Source organism: Vulpes vulpes, chromosome 14 (assembly GCF_048418805.1).
Source record: "Vulpes vulpes isolate BD-2025 chromosome 14, VulVul3, whole genome shotgun sequence".
NCBI classification, from domain to species: domain Eukaryota; kingdom Metazoa; phylum Chordata; class Mammalia; order Carnivora; family Canidae; genus Vulpes; species Vulpes vulpes.
In genome coordinates this window covers 31762054-31777276 of record NC_132793.1, presented here as the reverse complement: position 1 = coordinate 31777276, position 15223 = coordinate 31762054, and the positions used below count along the sequence as shown (strand labels likewise).

Below are 15223 nucleotides of genomic sequence, written 5' to 3'. Positions count from 1 at the left end.
CCAACAAATCCTAGTGCTATCTTTTAAAATTTACTTTAGAGAATGGATTTGAAAATCACACTCCTCCCTGTTAGCCCAAAGAAGGCTAAGAACATGAAGCTTTGGCCTCAGGTGAATCTTTTATTATTTCAAACCAAGACAAATATATTTTTTCAAGGATGACAGCACAATCATTATCACAAGCATGTTAATATGTCTATTTCAAGAGAAAGAATATACTACAAGTCATGCTATTCATATTTTCAATAGCATTCTGGCATAAATTAAAGCATTTCTAGTTGTGTCAAACATTGAATGAACAGTAAATTCTACTTTCTGCTTTTGGGTAAATAAATGGTGTCTTTCAGTGAAGTGGCAGAAAATAATGTGAGGGCCGCTTCTTAAAACTGCCCTTTGCTCCAACAGCCATCAGCCCCTTCGGTTACCACTGAACTTCTCAGCTATTTTCTGTAGTTCCATATCCATTGCAGCCAGGTTCTCAAGTTCCTTTTCCTAGAAAATACAGAAAAGTGGAGGCATGAGGTCCCAGATCAATAAATTTTATTGTGGTCTGAGGGAGTATGAATAGGAGGGAATTTTTTGATATTAGAAGCCATATGAGACACCCTACATCAGCGGTTCTCAAAGTGTGGTCCCCTGATCAGAAGCATCAGCATCACCAAGGAACCTGTCAGAAATGCAGATTCTTGGGCCCCACCTGCAAACTACTCAATCAGAAACTCTAAAGGTTAGAAATCTCTTGAGATTCTGATGCACATTCAAGTTTAAGAAACAGCAACCAGCATACTCAAATTAGGAAAAATCATTGTTTAGGCAGGAACCGTTCTAATCACGTTAACTCTCTGAGATGCAAATGAATTTTTATAGTCCAATGGCTGATAAAGGAAGACTAAAGCAACTAATTTCTATATCATGTGTTCCTTCTTATCCTGTGAAATAGTGATGAAAAGTTAAATGACCAGGAAGATATCAAACTGGGGTTGTCAACGTTGGCCGAACACTAAAACCACCTGGAAGCTTTGAAAAACCCTGATGCCCAAGTAGCACTCAGCACCAAATAGACGGAATCCCTGGGGGTGGATCCAAAACATCAGTAATTACTCAAGCCCTCCAGCTGATTCCTGTGTGCAGCCAAGGTTGGGAAGCACTGCAGTAGGGTAAGTGGGCACGGACAACGGAACTCAAACCGTTGAGTGGTTGTCCCCACTCTCTTACTGAGGATACATTCTCAAGGTAATTAATCCCCACCAGTTTCACCACATTAATTTCAGGTAGTCTTGAAGACATTAATATTAACCATCTTAATTTTAAACAAAAGCCCCACACGTTACCTCTTCCTCCGTCAGAACTCCCTGGCCAGCCCTGTCCTTTTCATTCTCTGCTGCATGGCGTGGGCTCATCTGCTCCTCAGAGTCATAGAAGTCTGGAAATTCGGCAGACTTCTTCCTGTAGTGAAGGAGCTGGTCCAGTTCAGCCACTCTGTCATACTGCCTTTTCAGATCCAGTTTGGGGGAGAGATTTCTCTTCTCATATCCCCAATTCACATCGTCCTCGAAGGGCTTTTTCTCCCACACATCATAGTTGTATTCTGGGAAGAAATTCTTCTCATTCAAGGTTAGCCCATTTTCCTCTTCCCCTTCAAGAAAATTGTCATCCATGTTGTCTTTTCTCTCAAAATGCCTGCTCTTCCACTGGGGAGGATCATAGTATGGGTTGAGCAGCTCCCCTAATCTCTTCCTCTTGTCAGTGGTGTAATGAGGACCATACTGTGTACCTTGAAGCCTAGCTTCCTCCCTGCTCTCTTTAGCATCTTCCAGATCCTCCTGCTGCTGCCACTTCCCTTGGGCTCCTTCCTCACCTCTTTCCTCACCATAGCTGAGGTAATTTCTGTCCTGCTCTTTCCACTCACCTTGTGGATACCTCCTTACCTTGTCCATCGGGCTTTCTTGAACACCGTGGTATCCCTCACCCAAGAACCGTTTTTCTTCTTTGTCTGGAATGGAATATGCACCTGGTCCCCCTCCCCTGGCTCTGTGGTGTTCCTCCTCATGGCCCCTCTCTTCCTCACTTTCTTCATTATATCTGTGGGCCATGTGGTCAAACTCTGAGCCGGGGCGACTTCTCTTGTCCTCCTCCTGGCTGTCCTCGCTGGGAGGCCTTGGAGCCCTGTACTCCTCACTTCCTCTGCCGCCATATTGTCCCTGCTCCAGGTCCTTGGGAGCCTGGTAACTCCTCACTTCTTCCCCATATTCGGGTTCTTCCTCTGAAGCCCTGTAGTGGGCTGGATGGTGGTCCCTCTTTTCCCCTAAGCTGGCCATGCCCATGTCTGACTTCTTGGATTCCTCAGGGAGGTGTCCTCTTTGCTCAGAGAGAGGTGTCCCTTCTTGAGAGGACCTGTCAGGCCTGGTCCTCCCATGGTGGTGTCTTGGCTTCCAGTGTCGTTTGTCCACCTCAGGGTCAGTATCTTCCTCACTTTCCTCAGATTCTTCCTGGCTCCCAACTGGGCTTTTAGACTCTTGAGGGTGTTTCTCCTGGCTTCTTGTATCCTCTCCACTCTCCTGGCTACTCCTTTCTCTGCTGTGTGTCTTCTCCTCAGGGGTGCTGGCAGAGTGTGTACCATATCTGGCCACTAACTCCTCTTTTTTCTTAGCTGAAGCCTGGTTTCTTTTGTTGAGAAAGGCATTTTGTGTCTCTCCTGGCTCCTCCAGGTTTTTCTCTTCACTGCCATCTCTTCCATGCTCCCTTTTCTGATATTTCTCCCCCTCCTCTTCCTTCCTGTCCTCTTCTTCAGTTTTCTCAGAATAGTGTGTCTTTGCTTCTTTAGAGACTTGGCTGTCAGGGAGGTATAGGTCCCCTTGGGATTCACTTGCTCCTTCTCGGCTGTGCCCACCCTCTGTGTCTGCCATTGTCGGGCCTTGGGTGCCCCCCTCTCCTGGGGGTCTTGCTTCCTCCCTACCAGGAGGCCTGTGGGCATCTGAGGCATCAGCTGGGTCTCTTAACAATCTTACTTCAAACCGTGTGTTTTCATTTTCACTTTTTTCTTCATCTTTGACCTCTTTTCTACCTATATGAAAATAAAGAAGCTTAAGTGTAATTTCAGAATTGTGCACCAGCCTCAGTGAGCACTACAAAACTGAAGGACCTGAAAAATCACTTGGATACTTTTTAAAGTTAATAAAAAGTAGAGTCAGACTCCTTTTAAAAGAAAATGGGATGAAAGCTCCTTAGCTGTGTTTAATAATAAACTCTACTTTTACTTTTTCCATAACACTCAACCAGCATGTCTCACTGGTACTAGTGATAAAATTAAAATCCAAATAGAGATTTATGAAATGTTAGAATTTAGAACCAGAAGAAACCTTAGAATTCATCTATTTCAGCCTCTCCTTTTTGCAAATGAAGACATTGAGACTCAGAGAGGTATAATTAGGGACCCTTCTTTCCATATTTGTTTTGAGTAAGGATTAAAAAGTTAGCCTTATGTAAATAGCTCTAATTAAAATCCAACTAAATAAAGTTAAATAGCCAAAATGGGAAGTATCAGGAGGAAGTATCAATGGAGGATTTAAAATTTTAAATTATTAGTTTATCAGCCTTTTTAATCCAATCAACTGTGTAGACTCAATGTAGCAGTAAGAGACCATGTAACCTAGTAACTGGTGATAAGAAGGGTGCATATTTCTTCCCTGAGAAAACTGCATACCAGTAGAAAAAACCATTTCTTCCATCACTCAGATCCCATCTGCCCAACATATTCTCAGATGTTGAAGATAAACATCAGTATACTGAGTTATCTTTGTTTCATTAGTCAACAGTAGATGGTACAACTGATATTTTAATTGAATGTGTTCTCTCCTATCTCTTCCAAATGTCAATACCTCCTTTACTAAATCCTCCTTAATGCAAAAGCATTTCATGAAAGAAGACATGCAGCTAGCATTGTCTGATTGTTAGCTGGAAGGGCTTGAATTTCAATTTATGTCACCGAGTTCATATAGAACTCCTGAAGCCAAGTACCCTCATAGCTCTGGGTCTAGATCTATACTGTCTGTTGTGGGGGCTGCCAGCCCTTTATGGTTCCTGAGTACTTGAAATGTGGCTGGTCCAAACTGAGATGAGCTATAAGTCTAAGATACCTACCAGATTTTGAAGACTTTGTATGAAAAAATTGCAAAATATCTCAAATTTTCATATTGATTGTATATTGAAATAATATTTTGGATGTATTGGGTAATATATATTATAAATATACTGAGTGTGGGGGCACCTAGCTGGCTTAGTCAGAAAAGCATGTGACTCTTGATCTTGGGGTTGTAAGTTCAAGCCTCACATTGGGTGCAGAGATTATTAAAAAAAAAAAGATAAACTTTATAAGTATATATATACACAAATAAATCTATTAGATGGGTAAAACTTACTCACTAAATAAAATATATTGGATAAAAATAAAATACATTATTAAAATTAATTTCTCCTATCTCTTTTTACTTTTTTAACATGGCCACTAAGAAATGTGAAATTAGGGATGCATGGGTGGGTCAGTGGTTGAATGTCTGCCTTTGAATCAGGATGTGATCCCAGGGTCCTGGGATTGAGTCCCACCTTGGGCACCTCTCAGGGAGCCTGCTTCTCCTTCTGCCTGTGTCTCTGCCTCTCTATGTCTCTCATGAATAAATAATTAAAATCTTTAAAAAAAGAAAGAAATATGAAATTATACTTGTGTTCATGTTATATTTCTACGAAATGGCACTGATGAGTCATTTTGAACTGAATTTGCAAAATGGAAAAAAATGGTCATGGAAAAATATTCAAGAAATAGTGGATGGTCTGTACCTTTCTCCTTAAATCCTAGCCTGGCATGATAACATTCTCATGTTTTGTGAATCAACTGAAATGTCTCTGACCTTTCACATCCAGAGAGCTGGTCCCTCCCCAGGGATTTTGTCTTTGAAGAGCCAGTGCAGCATTGAAGCAAGTGAGGTCGTCCAGGCAGGCACAGGTAAGCTGACATAGCCCTAATCAGACAGGATCTCAGCTTTCCAGGGCAGGCGCTGTGCCACCCCTTTCCTACTGCTTACCGGTCAGTAACAGAGTATTTTTATTTTTTCCCAGCTAATTCTGTGCTCTCTGTAGCAGCTTGTGCCTGAGTCTTAGCACTTCCTCCTAAATTTAGCTCTAAGTCCCTGCAGGTGCGATCAGAGGAGGACTGTGATTAGCAGCACATAGTCATTGTCAATCTGTAAAACCAAGGTATGAAGCTCATTCTTACTTTCAAGTAAAAAAGGAGGAAATGTACCTTCCATCCTTAACTCTGTTGCAAGGATGACAAGATTAACCTGGACAAAGAGAGGCTTATGCCTATTAAGAAATTGGGCTATATATTCCCTAAGGTCTCTTCACGCCATAAAACAATGATTCCCCTCTATTCCCCCAAGTGCTCATTCACCCAATAAGTGTCTGCTTGCTCCACAGACACCCTGGAGAGAATGGGGAATGGGGATGGAGATGGGCAAGGGGTAGGAGAGAGAATCAATCCATCCATCCAGCTGGCTGAAAAGCTCCAACTGATCTTCTGTTTAAGACATATCAGCAAGAGAGAAAGACTCATTCTGTTTAAGATGTATTAGCAGGAGAGAAAACTAGAATCAGGAAGAAGCCACAAACTGGTAACCCAGAGGTGAGTTCTAGTTGCCCTAAATCTCATTTTACCTCATTTCAAATTTGGAGGTAAATACTTAAGTACCAGGAGATATTGCTTACAAATCCAAATTTTAACTTCTTTTAAAAAATCCCAAATCTGATAACAAAGTCTGTATTTCTCCAGAGTAGGGTGGGAGCTGCAAAACATCTGCCCTCCACCTCCCCCCCACCCCCACCCCACTCCCACCCAGAAGGACATGTATCCTCTAGTTTTTGAGTCACTTCCTATTCTGCTTTACTCCTTATGCTATCTGTCAGGCCCTGGCTGCTGCCTGAGTCTGCAGCCCAGAGGAGCTCTTAAACCCTCCTGATCTCAGCATTATGTATAGTTCTCTGGGTAGTGTCACCAGGGTCTGATAGACATGAGTCATTTGATTTTAACCAGTTTCCCTGGGCCTCTCTTAACAGACACCAAATGGCCCCAGGGCACAGTCAGTGATAAACAGAGACTAGAATCACTATGGCCACAATATAAAGGTCGAGTCTGATCTTGACAGTTAAGCAGGGCCCTGCATTCAACAGCTCTTCCTAAGCAGTCACAGTTCTTTGATGACCTAGTATGGCAGGCCCCACACTTTTGCATCTATCTGGTAAATGAAAGAAGGTGAAGGGAGATAGTGAGACAGGTTTGCCCAGAGGAGCTGCCTCTAGTTTCTGCCTGAAGACTCATTCTGTTTGTATTCATTCCCTGTAATGGCTGGAAAAGAAAGTTGGGGAGAAATTCAGAAAAACATGTGTAAACTGGGATTGGTAGGGAAGCTTCCTCCCACTGTTCATGGGGCTCGTGGAGGCTCAGGTCCCCACATCTGTGATTACCTTGAAGCCCCCAATGGTGGATTGAGTCCTGCCAGGTCAGTCTTTTGGTCAGTTGTCAATATTTGTTTTTACCATTTTATGCATGAGGGCTCATGTGCAGCAATAGCAAGAGAGTATTATCTTGCAATAAGAGATTTTGGAGGTGACAAGAAAACAAAAATCTAGTCTTGCCAACCTAACTAAAAATTTAAAAGCAGAGACTGTTGGAGAGAACAGTGGTTTTTGGATTTGTTTGAATCAGTTTGACTTCATGCATAAAAGAGACGGCATAGTTTTGTAAAACTGGTCTTTTAATGTCAACTCCCAGTGGATACCGCTTGCATTACTGTTGAAATTTGTATAGAAAATCCCACTCTAGATTCAGAAGGTCATAGCTCTGACTCACTGGATGTTACACTTCTCCTTTCCTCCTCTAGTTCTCCACCATTTGGCGGTACCTCCCATTCTAATCAGCTCGACATTAAAATGGCTTGAGCAATCTGTCATGTAAAGAGGACAGAAGTTTCCAAGTCATCCTTCAAGCTTCTAACTTCTCACTGTCAGAAGAGCAGAAGGCAAATAATTTTAAGTTCTCCTTCTATCCTTTCATCTCCCAACATTTCCAGAATACTTAACTCCTGCTACCTAATCACAAACCAGCACTCCCCACACTTCTCTCCACCCAAATGAAAACCTGTTCTAAAAATCCAAACTCTGGAACCCAGGAATTTAAGAACTGATAGATATCTCAAAGGCTATCATTGAGTTCAACTCCCTCACTTTACTTTGAGAAAATAAGCCCAGAAAGTCAAGAGATCTTTCCCCATGGCCATACAGCTATGAAGAGGCAGAGTGGGACTAGAAGTCATATCTTCTGTCTCCCCAGATCCTAGTCTAGCCTATATTCTTTCCATTTCATTATGCCCTCCCCTGCCCCCTTTCATTTGGAGGTAAAGTAGTAGGTGAAGTAGAGGGAGCAGGAGGAAGAACCATGTGAGAGACAAAAATCTCCTGCAGTGTAGGACACTTACTCTTTTTCAGGACTTGGCGACACTCAGGGGTGATGGGTGGAGCACCTGACTTCGACAAGGCATTTGAGAGGACCTCAATGATGCAGCGAGTCACCTGGGGGGAGACCCAAAAGCATGTTGGCAAAAGCTGGTGCCACTAGGATGACACACTAACTCAACCTAGAGCTGCTGTAGCAAGAGGCTTGGCTCTGTGGCCTAGACTGGTGTGGAATCCTTGGGGCAGAAATGTGGAGTTATAGGACCACAGTGAAATCTCCCAGTCTTCTCCACAGAACAATGCAAAACAGCATTGGGTCAAGATTTCACAAGAGAAGAGAAATAAACACCCATTTCTTGGGGCATCTGAGTGGCTCAGTTGGTTAACCATCTGCCTTTGGCCTCCAGGATCAAGCCCCACATCAGGCTCCCTGCTCAGCGGGGGAGGCCCTCCCCCTGTGCCCCTCACCCTGCTTCTGCTCTCTTTCTCTGTCTCTATCTCTGTCTCATAAATAAATAAATAAATAAATAAATAAATAAATAAATAAATAAAATCTTAAAAAACATCCATTTCTCGCAGGTTGGAAGGAAAATGGTGATGACAGCTACCCTCAGGGGGCACTAAACACATCCAGGAAGGAAGTGAGAGCCCAGGGCAGAAAGGACATTCTCTGCCACCGTTCCCTCAGGGATAAAAACCTGGCTTTGTAAGACTGTGTTTGTAGGTTTCTGGTGGCTGTCATTTGTTTTTGTTTTGTTTTGCTTTGGTTTGGTATGGTAAGTAGTGGGAGATTCTAGACTTCCAATTCAACTTACCATTTCTTCATTGTGGTTCCTGTTATCCACTGGCACAGAACTGACTGCTTTGAAGGAGAAAAAGAAATGGGAAGACCTGAGTTGATTTTTGGAAGTTGTGTGACCCCACACTCACAAAATTACCCCTACGTTCCGTACATTATTTGGAGAGAGGAGCAGAATCACAGCTGAGCAGAATGGAGATTGTTGAAGAAAATTAGTTCAGGAGCCATAATTGCCCCAGTTGCTCACACACACACACACACACACACACACACACACACACACACACACGTTTTCCCTAGCAGAGTCTTAAACATGATTTGGAAATGAATACTATCTTATATGCAGTATAATTCAAATCCAAACCACAGACAAAGAGAGCTTCTGAGATACTGGCAACGTTTTATTTCTTTTTGTTTGTTTAAGATTTATTCATTTATTTGAGAGAGAGAGAACAAGAAAATGAGTGGGGGGAAAGGGCAGAAGGAGAGGGAGAGAAACTCAAGCAGACTCCCTGCTGAGCACAGGGCCCAAAGCATGGCTGGATACTATGACCCTGAGATCATGACCTGAGTCAAAACCAAGAGTTAGATGCTCAACCAACTGAGCTAACCAGGTGCTCTGGCAACATTCTGTTTCTTGATGAGGGCACTGATTATACAAATGTGCTCACTCACTGAAAACTTCATTAAGCTGTATACTTATCTGTGCAGCTTTCTAAATGTATATTATACATAAGTAAAAAGTTTTTAAAACCTAGTTTAAATGAAACTAGAGTACCCTCCTCAGCTCTTCTGCCTATCCTCTACCTATTCCTGTCTCCAAGAAATTATCCCCTCCCAAAACTCGCTTTATTTTTGGAGACATGGTTGCGATTATCTTATATCACTACCTAATTTTTACCCCCACTCCTTTGCCTGAACAAGCTTGCTTATATCAGTGTTGTGTTTCCTTTTCCCCATGTTGTCTGCAGCCATGTGTAAAGAGCAGGGAAGGGATCTCATTCTACTACTACAGCATCAAGTCCATAATACTATGTACAAATAGGTTTTTAACAACTGGCTTATGAGGATATTTTAAAAGAATAAATTTTAATTTATTCAAATTAAATTTCATGAAGCTCTGCTTGTTTTAAAGCAGCAATTCAAATACTTTATCCTCTTAGGAGATGTTTTAGATGCTTTTATTTTACAAAGCCCCCCCCCCCTTTTTTTCTAAGCTGCTTTGATTTCTTTCATCTTTCACTTTGACTTTGTTCTTGTCTAGGCCCTTTCCATTGGAGAAGCTAAAGCATTTACATGTAAGCCCATCTCCACAGTTCTCCTGGTATGCCCTGGAGTAGACAACTGCTATTTTGGCTGAAGAAGCTCAGTGCAGGAAATTCTAGGTCCATGAGCAAGAGAAGAGCTAGCTGGAGCAAGAGCAAAACTCTCAGACATCAGAGATGAAAGCTACTCAAATGTAGTTTATTTTTAACCAGCAACCTGACCTCTCCTCACAAAATGTTTGCTCTCCAAGTCTCTTTAACTGCCTGCCTCTAATCAGTTACAGATCATAGGGCTCAATCTAGAAATAAAGCACCTATTTCATGTACTCCCCTTACTGAATTTTCCTTTTTTAAAGCGTGGCCAGGGATCTACTTCAATTGTTTCAAGAAGTCCAAAGCTATCCAGCATGTTAAAATCATTTGTAAACCATTTAAGAAGTGGTGAACAGGTAAGAAGACCCCCAAAATCTTTCTAAAAGGTACTTCAGACAAGATCCAGATGGCCTCCCTTTGGCACCCAGGCTTCAGTATGCTGGGCCATTATTTATCCCCCAAATGGCTGTTATTTGGGAACATTCCCACTGTGGCACTTTTTCTTTTCACCTGAATCTGTAAAATTCTCTAGAAAGAAATAACAGAGAATTACTCCTCTCATAAACTAGAAGGTGCCTTTTTAAAATCTAGCTTTATTAAACCTTCTTTGGTAATACAGTTTCTTTCTTTCTTTTTTTTTAATACAGTTTCTTTCTAACAACTTTTTTCCCCTCAAATGTGAAATCAGAGGACACCTAGGTGGCTCAGTGGTTGAGAGTCTGCCTTTGGCTCAGGGCGTGATCCCCCATTTGGGGATCGAGTCCTGCATTGCGCTCCCTGTGAAGGGCCTGCTTCTCCCTCTGCCTGTCTCTGCCTCTCTCTGTGTATCTCTCATGAATAAATAAATAAAATCCTTAAAAAATAATTGAACAATTTTTTAAAATGTGAAATCAGTGTTTTTATTAACTACTAACATTGCCAAAGTATTAACAGTCATCAGATTTGGGCAGACAGAAATATTTTTTATCACTCTAAACAATTTATAGCTCATGTTTGTTATTGCAGGACAGTCCTGTTTCTCTGACTGAGATTTTTTCAGACCTGTTTTTGATGGAAAGGAACTAAGGTCTCCTTATAAAAGTGCATTTTGCATCTCAGTGAGACATCTAAGTTCTGTATTTCTTCCAACTGAATCTGTGACAGCAAAGTACTAGCCAAAGACACATTAAATCCCCAAAAGTAGTTTAACTTATTTTCGTATAAAGTAAGATTCAGGAGGCACCAAAGAAAACCCAAGGATTCTAAAAGTGAAATAGTCAGGGGGTAGAAAATCTTCAAATTATATTGTATGATAAACCTGAAAATAATTTCCGAAGTATTATATACCACAAGACTATCAAACTAAGGTTTGATTCCAGAATAAAAATATAGCTATAATTTAAAAAATTAAGCAACCTCATCTGGGCAGAAACTACTTTACCCTGTACAATATGGGTGTCACATAACTACTTCACTCATATTAAATTTTTAGAGTGCCCAGTAGTTATTATAGAAAGGTATGGATTTCCCTTCAGAAGCTCTTCAGGGTAGGAAATGAGCCAGATGGTTTCCTGAGGTTTTCTTTAGTCTTGTGATTTTGCTAGATAATAAACTTTGCTTGACTGCTACCATGTTTCATTTACAGGCATTTGTGAAGACAGAAATGGGGAATGACTGCTAATGGGGATAGGCGTTTCTTTCTGGGCTAATGAAAAACTTCTGACATTTGATAGTGATTACAGAATCTGTGAATCTAAATTATGCACTTTAAAAGTTTTATGGTGTGTGAATTACAGTTCAATAATTTTTTAAAGAATATAATGTCTATTTTAGCCGATATTAAAATATGAGCCCTTCTTAAAATATTCTCTTGCATAAGGGATCTCTAAATGTTCTGCCACTATATTAAGTAAGTCTCACAAATGACACTGTCTTGCAGTCTAAAGCACAATGTATAGCTGTAGCATTTTAAGTGATTTCTTTCTGAAAATATTTTTGACCGGAAAGGACTCTAAATATTCATTTAGTTTTCTTTAAGAACACTTATAGGCAATTTATAAGTTACAAGAATGTTAGAAATTTCTGAATGTGCGTGGCTTGCAAGAAAATAAATTACCACTGGCTTTCATTTTGTGTCTGTACATTTGGGAATCTAGCAATTGCTGTCAATGAAAGCTTCATATTCATGGATGGCAATACTTCACTTCCAGTTAGGAGTCCCAATCTCAGATAAGAACAATATCCTATGAGGTTATTAAAACAGCCACCGAAAATCTCCAGTTTAATCTGGTGATAGCATACATACTTCCCAGTGGTCTAGTGATTTTACTTCAATGCACACACACACACACACACACACACACACACACATTTTTTCAAATCTCCAGAGATAATTTCTTCAGGATTCAGAGTAGTTTGAAATATTAGTCCTACAATCTTCCATACATAAAGAGATATTGTCAAATATCTACTACTTAAAATTTCTTTCTCCCAATTGACTAAAAGGATTTTTTTTTTTACTTCTTCAAGGATATCTTTGTGGTTATTTTATCCTTGTTATTTTCTTGAAGTACAAAAGTCAAAATATCTACTGCAATTTCCATTAATAACTTAAAAATGGATGGATTTGGGTATGAGATTACCTCTTCTCAGAAATGGAACTGTAAAATACCCCCCAAAATTACAGTAAACTTGTACATACATATACATGAACACACACACATAGATGAATATGTTAAGAAAAAGATATGATATCTTATATACATACGAGACTTACTTTCATCTCCTCATGTTTAAATAATAATAATAAGGGAAATTATATCCCAGGTGCCAACTAATACAAGTACTCCTGTGTCTCCGTAGTTCCCTGGCTTTAAAAAAAACCGAACAGATACTTAATTCCAGTTACATATTAAGGTTTTGGAAGCATCTCTTCAGACAGGTAGAGAAGGCAGAGAGCGTGACATTTTAGAAGTAAGCACAAAATGTGGGGTTTCCTTGGAGGCACAGGCACGTTTCTATCTACAGAAAAACTCAAATATGAAAAAGACTGAGACTCTTCTGGTTGGGCTAGGAAGCCCTCTGGCTTTTTCCAAGTCAGACGATGAAGCAGAGAGTTTCAGGAATTAATCATCTCAAGCAAGAAGGAGAACTCTTCCACTCAACCCTTCCTCTCCCCGTATCTATCTACAAGCCGGTCCCCGGCGGCCAGAGAACGCGGCAGCGCTGTCCGCGGTGCTGATCAGCCAGCGGAGCCCACTCACCGGCCACCACTGCAGCTCCCAGGAGGCAGAGAAACCCTGCTGGCTGCATGGCTCCGCTTGCCCGAATCTGCACGAAGAGGATGGCGGCTGGACCCGTGAGTGAGATGCGGGCAGAAGGCAAGATAAAGATGCTCCGGGAAAGCAGCTGGGTGTCCAGGTCCCCGCGGTGTGGCGCGGTTGGCGCAGGACCCGCTCTTTTAAAGGGCAAGCCGAGCCGGGCCCGCAGGGCCAGGAGGGGTGGGAACCCACCCAGGAGGCGGCGCCCCCTCGCTCAGCACTGACGTCACGACCCCCACCCCCACCCCCCACCCCCCACCCCCCCGCGGGCCTCGGCGCAAGTAGAAGGAAATTTACGCCAGTTCAGTGTCCTGGGTGCTTGGGGTCTGGAGCGGGGCTGGGGAGTAAGGCGGGCGTAGGAATGAGAGGGTGAGGAGAGAGGGCAAATCTGACGCGAGAGGAGAGGCGGAGGTCCCTCTTAGATTGCCCAAGCTTGGTCATCTTGGTCCATCCCACCTCCAAACCTGAAAACGTGTGTTTGAGGTTGTGTATGGTATGCGGTTTTGTTGAGAATGTGTCCAGGGCTAAGTCTGGGAGGATAAGACTCCTGCTAACTGAAGAGGACTAAATGGTGGGGGGACGTGGCAAAAGAAATAAGGGCTTTAAAAGCAAAAGATGCAGCTGGAAAATATGAAGCCTGCTGTTCCTTCAAATTTTTAGTTTTAAATCTGTCTACCTACCCATTATTCTGTGTCTACCTAACTACCTACCTATGTACTATTTGTGATTCTCTGTCTTTCTCTCCCTCTGAACACATAACATAGGGTTTAATATAAATGTCTCCCTTCTACCTCTATTTCCCCAGGTTCCCTAATTATCCTCTGCAGAGTCTATACTACTTAACCACTTTCTGTTGTTTAGCATTAATTTATTTTGAAACATACACAGCTATATCTTTTTTTTTTTGAATGGCTGCATTATATTACATTGACTGTATTAGCTAGAATTTATTTAACTAGTCCCCTTTCTGATGGACATTTATTTAAGTAGTCACCCTTTGGCCTTTAATTACTCCTTTATAACAGAGGCCTAGGGACAGGAGTGGGTAATGAAATAATCTGCTTGTAGACTCTAGTACATCCCATAAGCACTGTGCATCCTCTCTCGCTTTAAAAACAAAATAGGAAGGTATTTCATTATTTATGTGCGAGAAGAAGGTGAAAACATCTTCCAGGATATTTTTTAAATGAGTTCCTTCGGCCTAATGAGGAATCAGGAAAAAGAAGCAGGCAAATGAAACACCAAATGAAACAATCCAGAATCTTCTCTGATAACACAGGCTTTGGGCAATAGAGTGAACCTTCATTTGAGGCTTTTTTTAGGGAAGGCAGATGTCTGCATGCACAGCTAACGGAAGTTTCAGTGTCTTTTTTCCTGAAAATCAATGACGCTCAAATTCTTTATGCATGCACTACATCTTCTTGAAAAGCTGGGAATGATTTCCCTGAGACCATGGCCACAGAATATTTAAAAGAATAGTCCTGAAAAGGATATTAGTGGGACAACTGGTAGAATTTGAATAAGATCTGTAGATTGCATGATAAATATTGTATCAATATTAGTTTCTTGATCTTGAGAATTGTACTATGGATATGTAAGAGAATGTCTTTGTTTTTTAGGAAATGCATGTTTAAATAGCTAGAGATAAAGGGATGTCATATGTACAACTTACCCCTAAATGTTTTAGAAAAATATAGGGAGAGGAAAAGAGGGAACACTAAGGGCAACATTTGGGAAATTGGGGTGAAAGGTATATAGGAATTTTTAATACTATTTCTCATTTTTCTGAAATCTGATATTGTTTTAAAACAAACAGAAAATAATATTCTTGGCACAAGAGAGTCTGTATAAAACCTCTGGAAAGAAGTGGATACAAAAAAAAATGAGGGAAGGCCCCTCCTTGGGTGCTGATCTAAGGGAAATTCTTTGGCTATTATTAAAATTATATAAGGATTCCAACTGCTGTTCAAAAGGCACCAATTGCCAATAGTACCTAGAAATTGGCACCTTCCAGGAGCATCTACATTCCAGTGTTTCAGCAATTTCCCTTTTGACTTGCTCTCTTGTAAAACACAGGGTTAAAAACGTTAACGTCATTCTGTAGCTTCTCAGACAGGGCTTGGGCTCAGTTTATTACCCATCAAGAACAGTCTTTTCATTATTGTGAATTGGCCCACAGCCAGTTCCTATATTCAGGCTTACTTTTTTTCATCCTCATTATTTTACAAACTTTTTATTATTTTGCCTTTTGCATTTAGATCACC

General features: G+C 41.3%; 1 protein-coding gene across 2 annotated transcripts; it reads right to left on the bottom strand.

Moving 5' to 3' along the window:
* Positions 1 to 100: 100 nt before the first annotated feature.
* CHGB (chromogranin B) lies at positions 101 to 13430 on the bottom strand. 2 transcript variants are annotated; one of them, XM_026012303.2, is made up of 5 exons: positions 12903 to 13430; positions 8319 to 8365; positions 7527 to 7620; positions 1332 to 3064; positions 101 to 492 (listed from the first exon to the last, which is right to left on the bottom strand). In XM_026012303.2, exons 1-5 carry the CDS (start codon positions 12949 to 12951, stop codon positions 409 to 411), a joined length of 2007 nt encoding a protein of 668 aa, XP_025868088.1. In that variant the 5' UTR covers positions 12952 to 13430; the 3' UTR covers positions 101 to 408. The 2 variants fall into 2 exon arrangements, with proteins under 2 accessions (XP_025868088.1, XP_025868089.1); XM_026012304.2 differs by having other exon boundaries at positions 8319 to 8362; positions 12903 to 13317.
* Between the last annotated feature and the right edge of the window lie 1793 nt (positions 13431 to 15223).